Source organism: Danio rerio, chromosome 15 (genome assembly GCF_052040795.2).
Source record: "Danio rerio strain M-AB ecotype USA chromosome 15, GRCz13ab, whole genome shotgun sequence".
Classification (NCBI taxonomy): domain Eukaryota; kingdom Metazoa; phylum Chordata; class Actinopteri; order Cypriniformes; family Danionidae; genus Danio; species Danio rerio.
In genome coordinates, this window is record NC_141035.1 from 2,355,001 (window position 1) to 2,380,000 (window position 25,000).

The following is a 25,000-nucleotide window of genomic DNA, read 5'->3' on the forward strand; positions in this document are numbered from 1 at the left end:
ATACAGTATAAATTCAGACAAGCAGAGGAACTGTAAATGTATTTGTTTAATTTTATTTATATGAACTCAGCTAAAGAAGGGTTTGTTTGTCTGATAACTGCATATGCTTCAGACACAATCCAATGTTTCGGAGGTTTATGCCAGCATGTGATATGTTTGAAATATGGTGACATTAATTTAGTTGGACATTTCTGTAGTTTTGATCAGCGTTCATTTTTAAAACAAAATTAAAAGCTGCCGTTTTACTCAAATTTAAAGAGTTTTATTTCTATTATTCTATCATTTATATGTTTTTTTATTGTCGGTTTTTACTTTTTAGTCAATCTTAGTAAATAATTGGTGTAGTAATAATTTATAACTAATTTTAATAGTAATTATTAATAATAATATTATTATATTTAATAATAATTATTATTATAATTAATTTATAAATACCAAAGGTATTTATCAGACAATATTAGAAAAGTTAATTTAAATACTGTTGTTATCATCTAATTAGTAATAATATCTAATTAGTAATATTTTTTGCCCATCGTTGATTCTGTTTATTTACTTGTGTAAATGTGTGTAAATTTATATTTATTCAGTTTTTTTTATTAATTTCAGTAATATTATTGACTAATATGAAAATGTTTAAATGATTTATTGTGCAGTTTGTACAGTCATGTTTTCTGTCTTTTAGTAGATTTATTATATGAGAAGCTTGATTTGTTTACCAAATAAAGTGGATCTACATTGTAAACATCAAATAAAAAGTTAAAGTTTTTTTCATCATATATCAAGTTTCTTTAGTTATGATACTCCCAAAATCATTCCACATAAATCCACAGATTTTTTACAAAATTATGTGCAGAAATAGCCAAAAATGTCCGCAGATTCAGTAAAAAGGCACTGTTTGAAGTAACTTACTCAACACTGTCCAAGTAAATCAGAGTGCCTGTAACTTAATTAATTCATTTAATGTCATCTTTGTATGTATATATATATATATATATATATATATATATATATATATATATATATATATATATATATATATATATATATATATATATATATATATATATATATAAGTACTTTTTAATCATCATTTGAAACACTTATTTTGTCAAATTTTGACAGATTAAAGTCATTTAGGGCTATTAAGCTGTAAAATATTTGATTGTGTAGAAATTTTAAGCAAAAAATCAAGTTCTGAGTGACATTTCATTGTGTGATCATTAAAGATTTTCAATTCAAAAAGGTTATTGCTGCTTTATTATCATATGAACACATTATTTCTAAGACCTTTAGTATTTCTAACAAACACATTAAGAATTATTTCTAATAAATGCACACATATTTATATCAGTTATTTCAACACATAAACACAGCTGTGTTAGTGCATGCGAGGGGTAAATAAAATAACTTACAAATTTAAGTGGTTTAAACATCAAACAATTAAGTTGTTCCAAAAAAACTCAAGAATTGTGTTGTTTCAACTCATTTTAAATAAGTTGTTTGAACAAACAGCAAACTTTTTTTCAGTGATATACATATATACAGTTATACTACTTGTTAAAAATGAGTTGAATCAACACAATTCTTAATATTTTGAGGGACAACTAATATGTTTTATGTTAAATCCACTTCAATTTGTAAAAACAATTAAGTCAACTTAATCGATTTGTTTTGGGACAATATGAAGGAATTGTGTGGAACCTGCATTTTTTAGTGTACACTTAAAAACTACTTTATCAAACTGTACTTATTTAAAATGAGTCGAATCAACACAATTCTAGAGTTGTTTGCGGGGAAAACTTAATTGTTTTATGTTTATTCAACTTACTGACACATTTCTAAACATAATAGTTTTAATAACTCATCTCTAATAACTGATTTATTTTATCTTTGTCATGATGACAGTAAATAATATTTTACTTGATATTTTTCAAGACACTTCTATACAGCTTAAAGTGAAATTTAAAGGCTTAACTAGGTTAATTAGGGTAACTAGGCAGGTTAGGGTAATTAGACAAGTTAATGTATAATGATGGTTTGTTCTGTAGAGTATAGAAAAAATATATAGCTTAAAGGGGCTAATAATTTTGTGGCTAAAATTGTTTTCAAAAAATTAAAAACTGCTTTTATTTTAGCTGAAATAATACCAACAAGACTTTCTCAAGAAGAAAAAATATTATCAGACATACTCTAAAAATTTCCTTGCTCTGATAAACATCATTTGAGAAATATTTTAAAAAGAAAAAAATTAAAAGAGGGGCTCATAATTCTGAATTCAACTGTGTATATATATATATATATATATATATATATATATATATATATATATATATATATATATATATATTGACTTACACTGGTCTTGGTGGACTGTTCATCTTCCATCAGTGCTGTGGCATCATTAGGTCTTGTTTTGCTTGCTCATGACATTCAAAAGCACCTTTGAGTTTTGCGGCCGTTTGAGAGCGAGCACCTGATGATGGGCAGAACCTGCTGTAATTATTCCATCAGTGATGAGAGCTGTTGTCATTTTGCTCATGCAAGTAAAGCATTCAATTATGGGAATTAATCAATTCTCCCTTTCCTTTGCTGGATGAAGGTCGTGCTGCGCTTGAGTTGTTGAACAGCGCCCTCTTGTGCTTTTCTTCTGACACGCGCACACACACCCACACACACACAGTTAAACACTTCTAAGGATAAGCAGTTCGAGGATTTTAACACACTAGGATGTGGAGAAATTGGTACACACTCCCTATACAATAAAACAAAGTGAATCAGTGGGTTTGTTTTATATTCTACACTGTAAAAAAATAATCTGTAGATTACAGTTTTGCTTATTTTTTTGTGATTCGTGTTTATTTAAAAATCCCCCTCATTTATTTCTGCATTTGAATTGCATTATTGGAGCTTGATCTCTCTTCCAACAATTTTTAACCTCGAAAAGTTGGGAAAAGGTGACTTTTATGAACATGTAATAGTTTGCGGTGCTATATTTTCTGTGTTGGTGTTGTATATTACGCTACAAAAACCTTGTAAAAAACCACCAGAACATTTACTGTTATTTTACAGACTCATTACTCTTTATGGTATTTCTTATACAATATTAATATTTCAAACGACTATAATAATGTCAACAAAAGTGACTGTGTTAAACTCTAGAAGTGAATTTTCAACATCAAAAGTGGACAGGGTTGTTGCTAGAGCGGATACGTTTGCGGCCGGAAGTTAACGCGAATTATTTCTATTATTTATTAAATTTCTCATTTGTTGTATTTTATTAACGTCTACCCCCACCCCAACCCTAAACCCAACCGTCACAGTAATGTAAAAACTGTAGTTGTACCGAGTATTAGTTAAGTTATCTATTAAATTACCCAATAAAATGTATTTCTAACGTCTACCCCCACCCCAACCCTAAACTCAACCCTCACAGTACTGTAAAAATATTAATTGTTATACAGTGTCATTAAAAAATGCTGCTTTATTAATGTGCATATCGCACTTCCGGCCGGCCGCATATCCGATTTAGACTTCACCAGTGGACAGAGCAGAAATCAACATCCCATAATGCAATTCACAACCGGAAATGAACAGAAAAGACTTGTCAATCCTAAAATACAGAACCTGTTCAGTAACAGACGTTGTTTACAGTGTATTATAAGCTTATTTTGCTCATAAAGTGTTGATAATTGTAAGAGTCATTATTATCAGGCCCAGATTGGCTAATCGGGAGGACTGAGAGAATTCCCGGTGGGCTGGTCTGTTTTTTGGCCGTGAGGGTCGGTGTCTCTAGCTGCTTGCAGTCTCAGCAGTCGCACTTTTTTCATTTATGTATTTATTTGACCGTAGCCTCGCTCTTTTTATTCATTATTTTGCCGCAGCTCTGCTCTTTTTTATTTATTTTCTCGCAGCCCCGTGAGCAAAATGCAGCCTGCAGGTTATTTAATGATGACGTAACTGTCATTCCACCCCAAACAGCGGCACCTTAGTGAATATAAGAATTTAAATAATTAATATTAATGAATATGTTTCAGTGTGGAGTTTGCATGTTCTCCCTGCCTTCGCGTGGGTTTCCTCCGGGTGCTCCGGTTTCCCCCACAGTCCAAAGACATGCGGTACAGGGGAATTGGGTAGGCTAAATTGTCCGTAGTGTATGAGTGTGTGTGTGAATGTGTGTGTGGATGTTTCCCAGAGATGGGTTGTGGCTGGAAGGGCATCCGCTGCGTAAAAACTTGCTGGATAAGTTGGCGGTTCATTCCACTGCAGCCACCACGGATTAATAAAGGGACTAAGCCGACAAGAAAATGAATGAATGAATGAATATTAATGAATATTACACCCGCTCAATGAAAATCAGATGTTAAATTAAAATCTAAAAAGGGGGAAAAAATGAATAAGCCATCAATAGAAAAAGAGTTTTATTCCAAACGCTCCAAATAAACTAGCAACAGAGTGTTCAGAGGAGAAAAGCCCAACATTCTGAAGGCTATAATCACTAATCTGATGGGTGTTTTGAGTTGAAACTTTACAGACAAGTTCTGGAGACACAAAAGACGCATCTTAAATCTTAAAAATGGGGTAAAATAGGTGCCCTTTAAACAATTTATTTATCACTTTGAATTTAACATCACCTCCAAATATATAAATACACTTTGTTTAGAAGTATTACTTTAAAATAATCATGTAAAGAGTCATCAGACAAACTTGATGTATTGACATGACTAATATGACATATGTATCGTCAAAGCATTTGTTAAGTTAAACAGGACATTATGAAACTAATGGCGTAGTAATAGTGAAACAAAAAAAACAATAGTTCAATGTTCACGAAAACTTCGAGTACTTTTTTTGAGATGTTAACCGATGTGTGTGTGTTGAGCATCAGTTAAGACAATGTTAGCAGCTGTCAGCTTTAATTGTGGGTGAAACTTGATAATTTGGAGCTTTTGTCAGCTGATTTCAGCTTCCGGGTTTTAAATGATTTTTAGGGCGGGATCAAAATCGGTGACGTAGCGCAAAACTGCAAGTGCAAAGATGACACGTCGGTTTCTCATTATTATTCATAGCCGAGTTTTCTTATCCTATGAGAAGAGCCGGCTTCTTAATTATTCATGACTGCACATGCTTTCCGAAGGCAAGACAGACCTGCCAGTGCCAAGCTGTGAGACACGGACCCACGGCACACATTATTAAGTATATAGTATTATATATTATATATAGTATTATATATATCCTTAAGATATTATTAATTTTTCATATGTAAAGATATTTGCGTATTGCTCTGCGACTTGTGTGTAGTGTGTAAGCCAGGCGCACTTTGCGCAGACAATAGACCGACTTTGTTCTGGTCTAAAGAACAGACTATTTACAGTTTCTCAAAATAGCGACGCGCCAAAACACGCCTGCCTTTTTAGACCAGAACGCCTATGGGCGCACATTTGAGCGCAAATGCATTTGCTATTTAAACAGCGTGGCGCAACACCTCAAAATGACCCTTGCGCCGAGCTAAAAGAAGCAAAAGAGTATTGCGCCACATTGCGCCGGGTGTATGATAGGGCCCTTAAGGTTACACTTATTTAACTCAGACTACCAATCTGCCAATCACTGATGACCTTTTAACTTACTAGCCACACCCTAGCAACCACTTACTGCACCCTAGCGACTGTCCCATAGACTTCCATTGTAAAAAAAAAAAAGCTGCCATTGACTTTATATTGGACATACTAACAGCAAACCAACATTCTCTCTCTCTCTCTCTCTCTCTCTCTCTCTCTCTCTCTCTCTCTCTCTCTCTCTCTCTCTCTCTCTCTCTCTCTCTCTCTCTCTCTCTTCAGTCTGCTATAAGGTCTGCTGTAATGCGGCGACAATGGCCTCTAAATTAATTTTGTGGATAATGTGTCAATATTAAATGTCCACTTTGACCTGGCCTTGTGCTGATGGTGTCTGGCAGAGACGTCTCTCGGACAGCGCTATCGATTTTCTGCTCTCCGCTCGCTCCCGGCCCCTCTCTCATAGTCCATTATTTTTGATTTTCCCATGAAATACATATCTTTCCTCACTGACATCTGACAAACAGCATATGGAAGTCATTTTATCTACCAATAATGTGTTTGTCAAAAAGTATGAGGCATTAATGGAATTCCGGGCCAAGGATAGGTTGTCACTGATATATCTGGGTGGGCTTGTGTGTGTGTGTTTGTGTCTGTGTATCAGTCATTAAGACTTTCAACACACACACACACACAGACATATACTGTACAGGAGGAGTAATAAGTGTGTGAGTGAGTCGTCATCTTAAGGACAGGCTGTAGAATCCTCAAGGAAATTGTGCCTCCATTTAGAAAAAAGTGTTTGTTTTTTTGTTGTTGTTGTGTGTGTATGTGTCTGTGCGTGTGTGTGTTTGCGTGTGTGTTTTTTTTAATGCAAATTGTGTGTTATCATGTATAGAAACACATGCATTCCTGTAAAACTCACCAGTAAACTCTGTGGGGTCTTAAAAGTATTAAAAGTTGATAAATCAATTAGGCCTGCACAATATATCGCAAAAGTATCGTTATCGCGATAATATTATATGTAATCTACATATCGCTGACATGTGCGATAAATTACATTTTAAGCATTGACTGTTTATTAAAGTTTTACCAATCAGATGGGGCCTTACTGTCTTTAGACCTGCACACACCAACGTATACTGTACAGGTGGAGCAATTAGTGTGTGAGTTGTCATCTTAAAGACAGGCTGTAGAATCCTCAAGGAAATTCTGCCTTCATTTAGGAAAAGGTTTTGTTGTTTGTTATTTGTTTGTGTGTGTGTGCGTGCGTGCGTGCGTGCGTGTGTGTGTTTTAAATGCAAATTGTGTGTTATCATGTATAGAATGTACCTGCACAATATACCGCAAAAGTATCGGTATCGCGATAATAGTATTGGCAATCTACGTATCGCAGACACGTGTGATAGATGACATGTTTCCACTGTATTTGCATTCCTGTAAAACCCACCAGTAAACTCTGTGGGGACTTAAAAGTATTAAAAGTTGATAAATTAATTAGACCTGCACAATATATCGCAAAAGTATCGTTATTGTGATAATAGTAAATGTAATCTACATATCGCTGTCGTGTGTGATAGATTACATTTTGTGCATTGTTTGTTTATCTAAACCTGACCTGTTAGTTGAGGTCTTACTATCTTAAGACCTGCAGACACACACATATACTGTACAGAAGGAGTAATAAGTGTGTGAGTGAGTCGTTATCTTAAGGACAGGCTGTAGAATCCTCAAGGAAATTGTGCCTCCATATAGAAAAAAGTGTTTGTTTGTTTTTGTTGTTTGTTTGTTTGTTTGTGTGTCTGTTTTTTATGCAAACTGTGTGTAATCATGTGTGGAAACACTTGCATTCATGTACAGCCCACCAGTAAACTCTGTGGGGTCTTAAAAGGTATAAAAAGTTTATAAGTCAATTAGCCCTAAAAAGGTACGGCAAAAGTATCGTTATCGCGATAATATTATTGGTAATCTGCGTATTGCAGACAAGTGTGATAGATTCAGCTTGATCTCACGAGATAACATATTTAACTTTTTGTCAGTTTAGTGGCTAATTCGTACAAATTTATACGAGTTCAGTCGTTCGAAATTGTACGATTTTTAAAAAGGAGGCGTGGCACCTAACCCCACCCCTAAACCCAACGGTCATTGGGGCATGAGCATATCGTACTAAATTGTACGGATTAGATCGTACAAATTTATCCGAATTAGCTAATAATAGAAAAAATTACGAATTGCAGATATTGTGTTGAATAGATTACATTTTATACATTGTTTGTTTATCTAAACCTGACCAGTTAGATGGGGTCCTACTATCTTCAGACCTGCAGACACACACATATACTGTACAGGAGGAGTAGTAAGTGTGTGTGTACGTCGTCATCTTAAGAAAAGACTGTAGAATCCTCGGGAAAATTGTGCATCCATTTAGAAAGAAGTGTTTGTTTTTTGTTGCTCTATTATTTTTATTTTATTTTATTATTATTATTATTTTTTATAAGCCAGACTGTGTGTTATCCTGTATAGAAACACATGCATTCCTGTAAAACCCACCAGTAAACTCTGTGGGGTTTTAACAAGTATTAAAAGTGGATAAATCAGCTAGGCCTGCACAATATATCGCAAAAGTATCATTATCCTGATTGTAGTATTGTAATCTACATATCGCTGACACGTGTGATAGATTACACTTTGTGCATTGTTTGTTTATCTAAATCTGACCAATCAGATAGGGCCCTACTATTTTTAGCCCCGCCTCTCAGTAGTTGCTGTTCTGCTATTAGCTGAAGCCCAAAGATGAACCCAGAGCTGAACGTAAACACTAATGGGCGGAGTCAAGACGAGAAATCAAAATGTCAACAGCCAATCAGAGGCAGACTATCTGTACTGTACAAAAATTAAAGTAATCGTTTTAAAAGCAACAGGTTCACTCGCTTATTATATGTAAAGTGAACGAATCATTTTTTTACTGTGCACATAGATGAATCCCCATAGCCAAATGATTCAGTCAGTGTGCAGATAAGCTGTGATTGTCTGTGCTGATATTCAGAGCTCTTGTTCGTGTGATGTTGCTAAATTAAGACATCCTTAAACATAAATCAGAGTGTGCTGCCGATGCTCAGATTCACTCAGAATTTCATCTCTCTTTACATATGCATGAAAATGCTCATAAACAAACACTATTAGGTTGGAGAAATGCTCTTACACACACACACACACACACACACACACACACACACACACACACACACACACACACACACACACACATTCTCTGTGCTAATGAGAGGAATTAATTTAATCCATTAACTGCCAGGGAGCGACTGTCACAACAGATCTCCTCGCTCTGCTCGTTTAATGAATAAATGAATATTTGCTCTGCTTTTCTCTCAGCAGAAACATTCACACACACACACACACTCAGCGTTTAATGTTTGTCTGCTGAGCACAAGCTAAACACTATAGCGCTGTCATTCTTCTGCAAACTGTTGAAATATGGCTACAGAGAAAGCCAAAACACTCTTTCTAATGAAGATCCATTCAGGGAACATACATACAGACATGATGAGTAATCACTCTAAGCACACGTGCATAAACACGCACACACACACACACTCTGTACAAAATACACACGTATAGTTGATGTCAGAATTATTAGCCCCCCTGTTTCTTTTTTTTTTCCCCAATTTCTGTTTAACAGAGAGCAGATTTCTTTAACACATTTCTAATCATAATAGTTTTAATAACTCATTTCTAATAACAGATTTATTTTATCTTTGCCATGATGACAGTAAATATTATTTTGCTGGATATTTTTTATACAGCTTAAAGTGACATTTAAAGGCTTAACTAGGTTAATTAGGTTAACTAGGCAGGTTAGGGTAATTAGGCAAGTTATAACGATGGTTTGTGCTTTAGACTTTCGAAAAAAATTGCTTAAAGGGGCTAATAATATTAATAATAAAATGTTTTTTTTTTTTTATTAAAACTGCTTTTATAACAAATAAGACTTTCTCCAGAAGAAAAAATATTATCGGACATACTGTGAAAATTTCCTAGCTCTGATAAACATCATTTGGGAAATATTTAAAAAAGAAAACAAATTCAAAGGGAGGCTAATAATTCTGACTTCGACTGTATGTCAGAGTGGCTGATGGTAAATATAAACAGTTGAAGTCAGCATTATTAATCCTCCTGAATTATTAGCCTCTACCCCTCCTATATGTTTTTTCCCATTAAAATGTTTGTGGTTTTATTTCAATGATTGTACTCAATTGTCAAAAACAGAACGAAAAAACTGAGCAATTCTTCATTGAAAAATCTCACATTTAAATCCGACCAATAAAGAACTTTTGATCAATATTTCAGAAAGCACATTTGAATATCACCAGAAGTGACATTCAACAATGTTTATTAAATTTTTTTTCAAAATGACTTTTTAAAACAGTAAATTTTTTGACAGGAGGTCACATTTTGGTCGCGAACGCATTCTCGGAGAGCCTTCCTGACTGAATGAATGGAATAAACTGTTTTCCACCAAGGCTTCCCGGGGTGCTGAAATATAATTGGCTGAATTGGTATTGGGCGGGTTAAAGAGACCAAAACAAAGACAGATGTCCCGGCACATAACGCCCATTTTCAAAGCAGAATATCTGACTTCAGCGTCGTTTTTCAGATAAACAAGAACGTTCACTTCGCATGTTTCTAAAATATCTGCAAACATATCGGTGAAGTCAGAATCTTTAGCCCCCCTTTTGATTTTCTTTCTCTCTTTTTAAATATTTCCCAAATGATGTTTAACAGAGCAAGGAAATTTTCACACAGTATGTCTGATAATATTTTTTCTTCTGGAGAAAGTCTTTTTTGTTTTATTTCAGCTAGAATAAAAGCAGTTTTTATTTTTTTAACACCATTTTAGGGTCAATATTATTAGCCCCTTTAAGCTAATTTTTTTTCTGATAGTCTACAGAACAAACCATCCTACAATAACTTGCCTAATTACCCTAACCTGCCTAGTTACCCTAATTAACCTAGTTAAGCCTTTAAATGTCACTTTAAGCTGTATAGAAGTGTCTTGAAGAATATCTAGTCTAATATTGTTTACTGTCATCATGGCAAAGATAAAATAAATCAGTTATTAGAGATGAGTTATTAAACTTGGCTCTATTTTGACGCGTAATGCATTCAGGGCGTGTCAGAATCCACTTTTGCTAATTTAAGGACGGGAAAATGCGCTTTGCGCCATGGCACATGGTCTAAAAGGGTTGAGTTTATTTTCTTAATGAGTTATAGGTGTGTTTTGAGAATAAACCAATCAGAGTCTCATCTCCCATTCCCTTAAAGAGCCAGCTGCGTCACGCCATTAGCGCATTTGCTATTTACATGACAGAAAGTAAGTGTACATGGAAAAACTGAGCATTTCACAAGCAAGAAAACAGTTAAATAGAGCATCTACAGCGCGAGAATGAGAGATAAGGCATCTCATAATCTAGTTTAACAATCGCTCTCTAGATAGGGAAACCTTGTACGCATAGACATCAACTAGCCTATAAATAATTAATTGCGTTCGTTAAGAGCAAAGATTTGTTTCAAAACTATTTCTAAATTCAGTTCTAATTTCCAGCAAACGAACAAATGAACAATAAGAACGAAGTGTGGTCAAAAACCTGAGTTATATCCTAAAACACATGCTGTGCCCCATATGGTCTAAAACCTGACAGGTGGGCAAATCTAAGCTTGTTTTTAATAAAACAAATATAAAAATGGATATAATAAATAATACTGCTAATAATAATAACATTATACAAAAGCAAATTGTTATGAATGAACTGAAAAAGCCTCCCGAGATGAAGAAGACATGAAGGCAGTGATTTTGTAGGCTAGAAAATAATGTTTTGTAATATTTTAATCCTTTATATATATATATATATATATATATATATTTTTTTTTTTTTTTTTTCTTATTATATCCTATATATATATACAAAATATTTTAATTCTTTTTCATATGTAAAGATATTTGCGTACTGCTCTACATCTTGTGTGTATTAAGCAAGTGTGTAATAGAGGCGCACAACTTACGCGCTCTGCGCTGGACTTTAGACCAGCTTTGATCTGGTCTACTGAAAAATCTATTATAGTTTGTCTAAATAGCCGTGCGCCTCAGAACGCCTTCCTTTTTTGGCCAGAACGCCTATGGGCTCACATATGAGCGCTAATGCATTTGCTGTTTAAACAGCGCAGCGCAACACGTCAAAACAACTCTTGTATCAGACTGAAACTAGCAGACACAACTGCGTCGCGCCTTGCGCCACATTGCACCGGGTGTATGATTATGATTAGAAATGTGTTGAAAAAACCTTTTCTCTACGTTAAACAGAAATTGGGGGAAAAAATAAACAGGGGGGTTAATAATCCTGAATTCAACTGTATATGGTATTTTTATGCTTTAGAAGAGTCAAAAACACACAGCACCTTTAACTCGTGTTTGGACAACATTACAGTATTGTGTGCAACCCAGCATTTTTACAGTGAAGGTGCTCGATTTTAAAATAACGGTGCTTTAAAAAGTCCTTCAATCTGCAGTGCATGAAAGCGTGGACAGTGTTCTTTGCTAAAAGAGAAATCAGTCAGCAGTATTCTCTCCTGTCTCTGTTTTTTTGGTGTGTGTGTGTGAGAGAGAGAGACCAGTTGACCCGCTCATCTGACCTCTCGTCTGTCCACTCGCTGCTGATGTTTTTTTATTTATTTTTCTTCTCTCTCCTCCAGAGGAAGTTTCTCTCGCGGAGCAGGTGAGGAGGATAAAGGATATCGAGGCCATCGAGAGCGACTCTTTTGTTCCTCAGGCTTTCAAATCATCCCGGGACGCCAGCAAGGTAAGTCTCTCCCGCTCTCACGGCTCTATATTTCTCTGATTTGATTTCCCTTCTCGCTGGGTTTTGTTGCGTTTGTCCGCAGATGAAATGATTCCCATTAAATTCCGTTTGCTCGGTGGCACCTGTCCGTTTTTGGCTGTGGGAGTGGGCCGCATCGGGCCTGGTGGGCTGGCATTAGTGAATCTGGACCCGCCGGCATTAAATTACATTACTAACAAATGCTCGCTGATCTGCGCGCTCTGAGACAAAAGGTGACAGTTGAAATAAGTCCAGATGATCGATTGCAGGCTCTCCGCTGCTGAATTGAGGAATGCGTGCGGACTTCTGCGCTACGCTAGCATCGCTGAGCTAATGCTAGACTTGCACTAAAGGATTTTTTTTTGGATGATCTTCAAATGGAAATGCACATGGAGAGCATTCTTTATATAAACAATCACACACACATGCACCAGGGCTACACGATATTGGAGAAATGACATTGTGATGATTTAGTTTTCTCGATTTTTATATCGAGTATACCCTCATGAACAGCTCTATTTCAGATGAGTTTAGGATTTTAGATTGATTGGGATGGTTTGGACTGTAAAAACAAATCTGTTAAGAGTTTCTGTATGTTGTGTGCAGTGGTGGAGAGAGTTCTGAAAAATCAGACTCAAGTTAAAGAACCATTACCATTGCCTAAAAATGTAGTGTAAGTAGAGTTAGGATGCTTTCACACTTGGTTCATTTGCCTGGACCGTACCCAAGTTCGATTGTTGTCTACCCATGCCACCTCCTCGGTTGGTTTGTGTTCACACTGTCTTTTTCCTTCTGAACCCCGGTACGCTTGCGTCATCGAGCTGCTGTTTTGTTTACGGCCGTTGCCAGGTGGCGGTCACGAAAGCAAGCGCCGAAATGGAAAGACGTCCGCACATCGCGGTCATTCTGCTTTTACTGAAGCTTTTGGTTTCGGACATACAGAAAGCGACTCGCGTCCATCTGCCGCAAACATATTATGCACATTCAGAACATCACACAGCGTCTGCAGAAGCTGTTTTTGGAGGAGACAAGCAGACATCACTGTGTATCACTGCGTTTGCTCTGGCTCAGTCCCGCGCATGTCACCAAGGTATGAAACGTGACACACACACACAAACACGAACCCGAACGTTATTCGGGTTATGAAAGTTATGAAATCGATAGTTTGTTGTACAGTTGGCGGTTTACTTCCATGATTTGGTACGATTGCATTCACATCAGAAGTGAACCAGAGTTCGCATGAACCGTACCCCAGACCACCTCTTTCAGGCGGACTCGCGTACGGTTCACGGGTGCGCAACCGAGTTCAGAAGGCACGTTCACACTAGCTAAACGTACCGTACTATGATGTCAAACGAACCCGGGTGCGGACCAAAAGTGCTAGAGTGAAGCACCCTAAAAGTATCTCTTGTAAATATTACTCAAAGCTTGAGTAAAAAGTAGCCCTTTCAAAAGTACGCAAGAGTAGTGAGTAGTGAGTATTACGCTGTGAAAAGCTGATGCGTTTACATGTAATTTGTGCATGTGTGTGTAAACGTAACATTCTGTAGTGCATTTAATGATTGCCCAGCAGACACACAACATCAGAAGACATTAATATTAGGTTAGATTTAGATCATGAGGTCAGGTGACCAAAATTCAATGTCTAGCCAGTGTGTAAGGACAGTGTTATTTAAATGTCCAACAATGACGTTGATATTTGGTTAATTTTAGGTTGTTAGAAAGTGACTAAAATCCAACGTCAAACCAACATCTCACACCAACGTCATATTAACATCAAATACTGACATTTATTTACAAGCTGCATGGGTGTAGATTTGGTTTTGATATTGGTGGGGATATTGTTTGTAAAATCTAAATGTTATTTCATATTTAACAAGTTAAACTCTGCGGACCCGGTATCCGTGACGTCATCGACTTTCTCTTTAAGATTTAAAGGGCTAGCATTGCACCAGACCCCCTTAAGTGGTTTCGTTTGAAAGTGTAGAATCTATATTTTATGCACACATGCATCACTTTGGTTTTTATTCTACTGTATAAAAGTTATTTACACTTAAATACACAGTATTTTGGATGCCCGAGCTGGGTATTGAACATTGGTTCATTTTCATATTTTTATATGACACATGTACAAGTTATAGCTCAAATGAAAGCTCTTGCCGGTGCTCATACGGTTCTACCATTCTTTATACTGAATTATATTCACATATCAAACAGTTGCCAAATAAATCGCGGTGTTTCCATGGCGCAGAAGTGAAAACAATACATTTATGATCAATAAGCAGCCCCAGATAGCACAGACAGCTGTCATCTCTTACCTTATGCTGTGCGCTTCAGGGCCATTCTCCTCTGTTTTTGAGCTGATGTGCATAAGTAATGCTTTTATATGTCTGACGTGCTCCAAACTCAGTGAATTATGTTTGATCAAACAAAAGAATAGTGAAATATGAAATCAATGATCGCTCCCTGTGGCTTGTACAGCACCTCTCATCAGTTGGAATACAATAACTTTTGCATAGATTATGGTGGAGACATTTTTCTTTTCTCCTATGATTACAGACATGTGCAGGAACCAAAAAAATTAATTACAGCACTCTAGACCACACAGAACCTAAAAGGTACACTTTCAAATTTTATTAAAAAAAAATACAAAAAGCGCCTCTTTTTTAGGTGTTTATTATAACACAGACAACATATACAGATATTTTAAACACTTTTAATAGTGTTTTATGAAAATTCAAAGGGTTTTCTTTAAAATGATACCAAATTTCTGCATTTACACCTCTGCATGTGGATTTGGGAAGCTTTTAAATTTGGGTAGGCAAAATCCAGGCGGAAATCCCCAAATAACAGCAGAGTTTAACTGGTTAACAGACTTCCATTGTAATAAAATAAATCATGTTAAAGTCAATGGTTACAGGTTTTCAACAATTTTAAATATATATCTTATTTTGTGTTCAACAACAAAAACAAAATAGAATGAAGCTAATGAAGTTTTGAAAGAAGTAAAGGGAGAGTAAATGATGACAGAATGTATCTACATTTTTAGGTGAACAGTCCCTTTAACAGACCGTGACCTTGAAGATAAAGGAAATTATTTGGCAGGTCTGTGTGGGATGTGAAGGACAAGATTCAGCAAATGTGTCCTTCAGAAAGCAGCAGAAAGTTGTGTTTATACTGCCATCATTCGTTCACACTTAGAATTGCAGTTCAGCTCTCAGTGTGTGTGGCTCAACTTAACTGTGGATCAAAAATAAGTCTTAGTGGGTTTCATTTGTTTCCACCTTTACACTGTAATTCAGTTTAAATGGGTGAGAATGAAAGTTCATTAAGCAAGCAGGTTCAGCCCCAATTAATGAGTATTGATAATGTCACTCATAAATGCAAAATGGGCTGGCGGAGTATGTAGTGCTGTCAAGAAGGTCGCTGCCTGGTTCGAGCCTTGGCTGGGTCAGTTGGCATTTCTGTGTGGAGTTTGCATGTTCTCCCCGTGTTCGCGTGGGACATTGTTTTTTTTTTTTAGTGTGAATTAACTCTGCTGCTATTTGGGGATTTCCGCCTGGATTTTGCCTACCCAAATTTAAAAGCTTCCCAAATCCACATGCAGAGGTGTAAATGCAAAAATTTGGTATCATTTTAAAGAAAACCCTTTGAATTTTCATAAAAAACTATTGAAAGTGTTTAAAATATCTGTATATGTTGTCTGTGTTATAATAAACACCTAAAAAAGAGGCGCTTTTTGTATTTTTTTTATAAACTCAAATGTGAAAGTGTACCTTTTAGGTTGTGTGTGGTCGAGCGTGCTGTAATTAATTTCGGTGGTTTCTGCACATGTCTGTAATCATAGGAGAAAAGAAAAATGTCTCCACCATAATCTATGCGAAAGTTCTTGTATTCCAACTGATGAGAGGTGCTGTACAAGCCACAGGGAGCGATCATTGATTTCATATTTCACTATTCTTTTGTTTGATCAAACATAATTCACTGTGTTTGGAGCACGTCAGACATATAAAAGGATTACTTATACACATCACCTCAAAAACAGAGGAGAATGGCCCTGAAGCACACAGCATAAGGTAAGAGATGGCAGCTGTCTGTGCTATCTGGGGCTGCTTATTGATCATAAATGTATTCCTTTCACTTCTGCGCCATGAAAACATTACGATTCATTCGGCAACTGTTTGATATGTGAATATAATTCAGTATAAAGAATGCTGGAACTGTATGAGCACCGACAAGAGCTTTCATTTGAGCTATAACTTGTACATGTGTCATATGAAAAATATGAAAATGAACCAATGTTCAATACCCAGCTCGGGTTTCCAAAATACTGTGTGTTTAAGTGTAAATAACTTTCGTACAGTAGAATAAAAACCAAAGTAATGCATATGTGCATAAAATATAGATTCTACACTTTCAAACGACACCACTAAAGGGGGTCTGGTGCAATGCTAGCCCTTTAAATCTTAAAGAGAACGTCGATGACGTCACAGACCCGGTACCGCGTCCGCAGAGTTTAACTTGTTTGAAATAATATAGTTTGTTAATATCATTAAATAAATAAATGATTTTAAAACATGGCTAATAAAAATAGCATCTTGCTAAGGAAATGTCCTGTAAGAAATGTCCTTATCACATTGCTCAACAACAAAATTGCATATTTTCCAGTATCATGCAGCCCTAGTTTTGGCGAATGCCTTTTTTTTAACTACACACTTTTATACAAATGAAATGGTAATAATTGATCAAACAAATCAGCCACTTTTCTGACAATATGTAAATTTTCCAGATGAGCTCAGACTATTAAATTGTGTTCAAAAGCGTCTCCTGAATGACTAAATGTATTAAAAACATGTGAAGGAGAGGATTTGAATATTAGGGAACACTTGATTTTAAGGCACATTTCATGCTATTAACAGACCATTAATTAATAATTTTAGCTCAATAAACTACTGATTAGCTGCTTATTAACAGTCAGTAAGGTAGTTGGGGTTGGGTATTAGCTTGGATTAGGGATGTAGAATAAGATCATACTTTATAAGTGCTAATAATCAGTTGATATCTTCATAATAGGCAGGTGATTCGCCAAATAGCATGAATTGTGACCTAAACTAAAGTGTTACTGAATATTATGAGTGAAACGAATGCCTGCAATAATTAAGGACTCAGTGTTGATTCTCCTGTTTGTTTTGTTTATTTGTGTATTTATAGGTGACTGAATGTCCTGAAATAAAGACAGAGGCAGAGACTGTGAAGGTGGAAGTCAGCGTTCTGCCCACCTCCATCACTTACAATGACAGCGACACCCTGGCCCACCCTAATGTAAGAGTGTGTTTGGTGCATCAACACATCTTCATACTCAGATTTGAGTCTGACAAGGCACATTTGTGGGATTTTTTTATTTATAAAAACAGTATAAAGCACTTTGTGTGGTTCCATATTGGGTTTCACACAATCCCATTATGTTTTCCCAGCACAAATTAAGTTAACGTAAACAGCAGCCTCCTCATAATGCAAGCCAGAAGATGTTTAGAGGGTCCAGAAAAGTCAATAACAGGTGTTTCCTATTACAATCAGGTTTAAGGCGGAGCTAACTCTCAATCTCACCCGGTTGGACTCTATTTGTCATAGGACATCACAGTTTACCATGTGATTTTATTTCAGTTACAATTAAAGACCTACTTTATTAATTACTCACCGGCCACTTTATTAGGTACACCTGTCCAACTGCTTGTTAATGCAAATTTCTAATCAGCCAATCACTTGGCAGCGACTCCATTTAGGCATGTAGACATGGTCAAGACGATCTGCTGCTGTTTAAACCGAGCATCAGGATGGGGAAGAAAGGGGATTTAAGTGACTTTGAACTTGACATGGTTATTGGTGCCAGATGGGCTGCTCTGAGTATTTCAGAAACTGCTGATCTACTGGGATATTCACGCACAACCATCTAATCATAGAGTTTACAGAGAATGGTCTGAAAAAGAGGAAATATCCGGTGAGCGGCAGTTCTGTGGGCCTTGTTGATGCCAGAGGTCAGAGGAGAATGGCCAGACTGGTTCCAGCTGATAGAAAGGCAACAGTAACTCAAATGAGCACTCGTTACAACCGAGCTCTGCAGAAGAGCATCTCTGAACACACACAAGGTCCAACCTTGAGGCGGATGGGCTACAGCAGCAGAAGACCACACCGGGTGCCGCTCCTGTCAGCTAAGAACAGGAAACTGAGGCTACAATTCACACAGACTCACCAAAACTGCACAATAGAAGATTGGAGAAACGTTGCTGCTCTGATGAGTCTCCATTTCTGCTGACACATTTGGATGGTCGGGTCAGAATTTGACATCAACAACATGAAAGCATGGATCCATCCTGCCTTGTATCAGCGGTTCAGGCTGGTGGTGGTGGTGGTGTAATGGTGTGGGGGAGATTTTCTGCACACTTTGGGTTCATTAGTACCAATTGAGCGTCATGTCAACACCACAGCCTACAGTATTGCTGCTGACCATGTCCATCCCTTTATGACAACATTGTACTCATCTTCTGATGGCTACTTCCAGCACGATGTCATAACGCACAAATCATCTCAGACTGGTTTCTTAAACATGACATTGAAATGGCCTCCATAGTCACCAGATCACAATCCAATAGAGCACCTTTGGGATGTGGTGGAACTGGAGATTCACATCATGGATGTGCAGCCGACAAATCTGCAGCAACTGATTCTGTCATGTCAATATGGAGCAAAATCTCTGAGGAATATTTTAAGTACCTTGTTGAATCTCTGCCACGAAGGATTAAGGCAGTTCTGAAGGCAAAAGCCGGTGCTTGTGAGGTGTACCTAATAAAGTGGCCGGTGAGTATATTTCTTTTTTACTTGAGTTTCTGACTTGTTTCTAGTCCAAATGTCTAAAAAATTCTAAAATTAAGAAACATTTTCTAGGTTAAAAAAATGTTCTTTTGTTTTCAGAAATAATTCTGTGTCAATATTAGATGTGTTTTTCAAAATATTCTGCCAGTAAGGGAAAAAGTAAAATAAACATATGTTAAAATGAAACCAAGATTACCCTATCGGTAGATTATTTAGCTTGTTTTAAGGGAAAATTCACCTAATTTTGACTCAATATTTCTGAAAACAAAACTTATTTTTTGCATGTATTAAAATGCTTCTTGATTTAAGAATCTTTAAATATTTGGACTAGAAACAAGACAAGATATTTAAGTAAGAAAAGCATTTTAAAAATTGCAATGTTGTTTGGGCAAACACAGAAGTTTGAGAAAACCTGACCTAATTAATCTTTCGTTTAAATATACTAAGTAACACTACAACATTTATATATTTATTTTGTACAAAGACAATGAAAACAGTTTATTATATGGATTGCTTTAGAGTAGGATAAAGTGTGAATACAGTATAAAACTCCAATCTCTGCCTCTTTCATAAGGCACAGAAATCCAACATGCATTCAACGTGTGTGTAAAAAAACTGCGAGGCAATCTCGCAAACTTCTGCAATCCGTTTAAAAGGAAAATATTATGCGCAATTGACATCCAATAAGACTCCGTTATCGTGGGCCCAGCATCCAAAGTTACACTTAAGCTTCCCAAAAGGCCTCCAATCAATAATTCTCTTATTCCAATACTTATTTCCCTCCCCGTCCTGGAAAAAGAAATTGCCTGTTTCAGAGGCTCCGTTTCTTGACAACCCACTCAGGGCTCTTCTTCGGCACCCTCAGTAATATTGGCAGACAGAATTTGCTGTGAAAGTGCGCTCCGTCTCCCTCCGTCTGCAAACTGGGTTATGTGTGACTGATGCAGATGAGCTCGACAGGCTGATCTATTGCAGCAATATGCCCGAGGCGAGAGAGAGAGCCCTGATCACCAGTAATGATTCAATCATTTAGCCGCCGACTCTTACTGTATCTACTGTAATTTCAAACTCGTTAGCCGTGCTTCGCTAGGTGCGTTAAGAGTCAGAGGAGACTCGTTGTCGTGTCGTGGAATGGCCTACAAAAAAAAAGATAAGATGCAGAAGGCGACACACATGCACATACACATAATGCACAAGAATACAAACATGTTGTACTAAAACTGAACAAAATAAGCCATAACGAGCAGGAAGAGGCGAAAGCCCAAAAGACTTATTTAAACCTCTACCTAAATAATAATAATAAATAAATAATAATAATAATAATAACAACAACAACAATCATAGTAATAATAATAATAATAATAATAATAATAATAATAACAACAACAATCATAGTAATAATAATAATAATAATAATAGCAATAATAATAATAATAACAACATAATAATAATAAAACAATAATAACAGTAATTGTAAGAATAATAATCATGGTAATAATAATAATAATAATACCAATAATAATAATAATAACAACAACAATCATAGTAATAATAATAATAATAATAACATATTAATAATAACAATCATAGAAATAATAATAATAATAATAATAACAACAATCATAGTAATAATAATAATAATAATAATAATAATAACATATTAATAATAACAATCATAGAAATAATAATAATAATAATAACAACAATCATAGTAATAATAATAATAATAATAATAATAATAATAAAAATTATAATAACAATAATAATAATAATAATAACATATTAATAATAACAATCATAGAAATAATAATAATAATAACAACAACAATCATAGTAATAATAATAATAATAATAATAATAATAATAACATATTAATAATAAAACAATAATAACAGTAATTGTAATAATAATAATCATAGTAATAATAATAATAATAATAATAATAATACCAATAATGATAATAATAATAATAATAATAATAATAATAAAAATAACAATAACAACAAGAAGATGAAGAATTCATTCATTTTTTCTGGATTAGTCCCTTTATTAATCAGGAGTCGCCACAGCGGAATGAACCGCCAACTTATCCATAATATGTTTTACACAGCGCATGACCTTCCAGCTGCAACCCATCTCTGGGAAGCACCCATACACTTTCATTCACAAACATACACTATGGACAATTCACCTATACCATCTTTGGACTGTGGGGGAAACCGGAGCACCCGGAAGAAACCCAGATGAACATGGAGAGAACAGGCAAACTCCACAGAGAAATGCCAACTAACTCAGCTTAGATTCGAACCAGTGACCTTCTTGCTGAAAGGCGACAGTGCTACCCACTGCAAAACTGTGCTGGCTATAATAATAATTATTATAAAATAATAATAATAATATTAATAATAATAATAATAATAATAACAATAAAATAATAATAATGATAATAATAATAATAATAACAATAAAATAATAATAATAACAATAAAATGATAATAATAATACAATAATAATAATAATAATAATAATAAAATAATAATAATACAATAATAATAATAATAATAATAATAATAATGAGACAATGACAAAACAATTGCATTACAACAAATGCTAAATTACAGCTAAACGTGAATAATGAACACACACACACACACACAGAGTATTAGTGACTCCATAGAATGTGGATTCTTGATGCAGCGTCCTTGTACTCACTGAAATTTCTCCAGATTCCTTGAATCTTTTAATGGTGTTCTGCACTGTTGAAGGTGAAATATCCAAATGTCTTCCTCTCTTTCTTTGAGGAACATTGTTTTTAAACATTTCAATCATTTTCTTTTGTGTTCATTGGCCAACTGGCGATCCTAGGCCCATCTCTGCTCCTAAAGGACTAGACCTTGCTTGGATGCTGCTTCTGTATAATTACATAATTACAATCACCTGTTGACATCACCTGTTTCAAATCAGATCATCTAACCCAGTGGTTCCCAACCTTTTTCTCTGGGGCCCCCCCCATGAACATATAGAAACATTGGAGCCCCCCCAACAAATAAATACACACGCACGCACACACATATGTACCGTATATGTGTGTGTATATATATATATATATATATATATATATATATATATATATATATATATATATATATATATATATATATATATTTACTGTATGTGTGTGTTTATGTGTATTTAGATAGGCTTTGTCATACTGTCTAATCTTTTTCTTCGCCTCTGAAGAATCATTGCATTGACGTTTCTCTGCCATTTTGGTTTTGATTTTGCCTTTACGAGAAGTTTGACAAGCACATTGCACAAGTGAGCAAAATGTAAAAAATAATTTATTTATTTTAACTATTTTTACTATTATGTTGGAATTTTAAGCATGTGTTTTGATTTTGATTTTTTTTTTGGTACTTAAAAATACATAATAGTAGGGCTGATTTTTGGAAAAATCATAATCACAATTACTTTGGTCATAATTGTAATCACAATTATTCAAAACGATTATCAGTTAAAGTCAAAATTATTAGCGCTCCTGAGAATTTTTTATTTTATAAATATTTCCCAAATTATGTTTAACAGAACAAGGAATTTAAAAGTATTTCCTTTAATATTTTTTTTTCTTCTAGGCTTATTTGTTTTATTTTAGCTAGAATAAAAGCAGGTTTAAATATTTTGAAACGTATTTTAAGATCAATATTATTAACACCCTTAAGCAATATATATTTTTGATTGTCTGCAGAAGAAACTACTGTTATACAATGACTTGCCTAATTACTCAAATAAGCCTTTGAATTGCACTTTAATTTGAATGCTTGTATTTTGAAAAAACATCTAGTAAAATATTATGTGCTGTCATCACAGCAAAGATAAAAGAAATCAGTAATTAGAAATGAGATATCAAAACTATTATGTTCAGAAATAAGTAAAAAATAAAAATAAAATATTTCTTTCCATTAAACAGAAATTGGCCAGGAAAAGGGTTGCTAATATTCAGGAGGGCTAATAATTCTGACTTCAAGTGTATATATACAGTTATTTTCCACCCTGCAAAGGAAAAAGAAATAAATACAATAGAATAAAAATATAAAACAAACTGTGCTTTAAGCATCTTTACTGTAAGAAAAACACTTTAGCTACAAAAATCCTTCAGTCAAGAGCAGAGAAACATTTTCTTGTTATGTTTGATTAATGATAAAACAGGCGGCAGCAGGAATAGTACACTGTCTCTTTAATGGTTTCTCTTTCACGTCTTTTAAACCTCAACTCGTTTGTTTATTACACAAATGAGGGTTAATATAAATAATCACTAAACACCGCGTTTTGACACCTATTTGACCATTAAAGCGCTCACGTTAAGATGACTTTAGATGTCTGCGCTCCTCTGCTCGTCTCAGTGTGCGAATGAGAGCGAATGCTGACCGGCCGCATGCTTCTGACTGCGTGTGCGTGTTGCACACACACATAAGCACGCGGTCTTTCACAACACGTGTACAACTGGAAAGGGGGCAGTATATGATGCATATAATCGTTTATCTTGATTAATGCTTTTTTATAATCGTTTGAAATCGAAATCGGATTTTGGATTAATTGTACAGCCCTATATAATAGTGGAGCATTTTTATGCCTTTTTCTACCTCAACACTTATCCTCTCCCGCGCCCCCCTTGTGAACTCTGGCGCCCCCCTTAGGGGGGCGCGGACCCCAGGTTGGGAACCACTGATCTAACCCACAGGTGTCAAACTCAGTTCCAAAAGGGCCGCAGCTCTGCACAGTTTAGTTCCAACCCTAATTAAACACACCTGATCAATCTAATTGAGTCCTTCAGGCTTGTTTGAAACCTACAGGTAAGTGTGTTGGAGCAGGGTTGGAACTAAACTGTGCAGGGCTTCGGCCCTTTTGGAACTGAGTTTGACACCCCTGCTCTAACCGATTCAATAATATCCAGCTGCAGATTACTAGTCCCAAAGAGCATAGAATCACCAAGAGGCGACACTCTAGTGCAATTTGGGAAACAGCCACTAGATGGCGGGGCGGCCATTCTGGAATGAAAACTCCAATAGAACGAATAAGTCTGTAAAATAAACTATTAAAAGTGCTGATGATTGTCATAGTAAGTGTTGTATTATCGTCTTTTTTAAATAAAAAAATAAAAAACAAAGCAGCTGCTTGCCATTGCAACAGCAATAAGATCAAGTAAAAATGTCTTGTTTTTCATAAGTCAAAATTAAGTCAGTTTTTCCTTAAAACAAGCAAAATCTCACTTAATTTTGACTCATTATTTCTGAAATCAAATGTGTGAAATACTATTATTATTATTTTATTGCTATTATTATTATTATTATTATTATTATTACTATTATTATTATTGTTGCTATGATTATTATTGCTTTAATTATAATTATTATTACTATGATTGTTGTTGTTATTATTATTATTATTATTAGTGCTATGATTATTATTGCTATAATTATAATTATTATTACTATGATTGTTATTATTATTATTATTATTATTATTATTATTTGATTATTATTATCATTATTATTATTATTATTATTATTATTACTATTACTATTATTACTATTATTATTAGTATTATTATTATTATTAGTGCTATAATTATTATTGCTATAATTATAATTATTATTACTATGATTGTTATTATTATTATTATTATTATTATTA

General features: G+C 35.0%; 1 protein-coding gene across 30 annotated transcripts in view; it reads left to right on the forward strand.

The window, feature by feature from the left end:
- The window catches only part of rsrc1 (arginine/serine-rich coiled-coil 1), a 226,060-nt gene that overhangs the window by 195,595 nt on the left and 5,465 nt on the right, over positions 1-25,000 (forward strand). For 29 of the 30 annotated variants that reach the window (XR_015508450.1, XR_015508451.1, XR_015508448.1 and 26 more), the window contains 2 exon segments: positions 12,315-12,421; positions 17,651-17,761. Coding sequence is in view for 6 of the 30 variants with exons in the window: in XM_087282652.1 (XP_087138778.1) it covers positions 12,315-12,421; positions 17,651-17,761 (218 nt within the window). In the remaining 24 variants the exon portion in view is untranslated. 30 annotated transcript variants of the gene reach the window in all.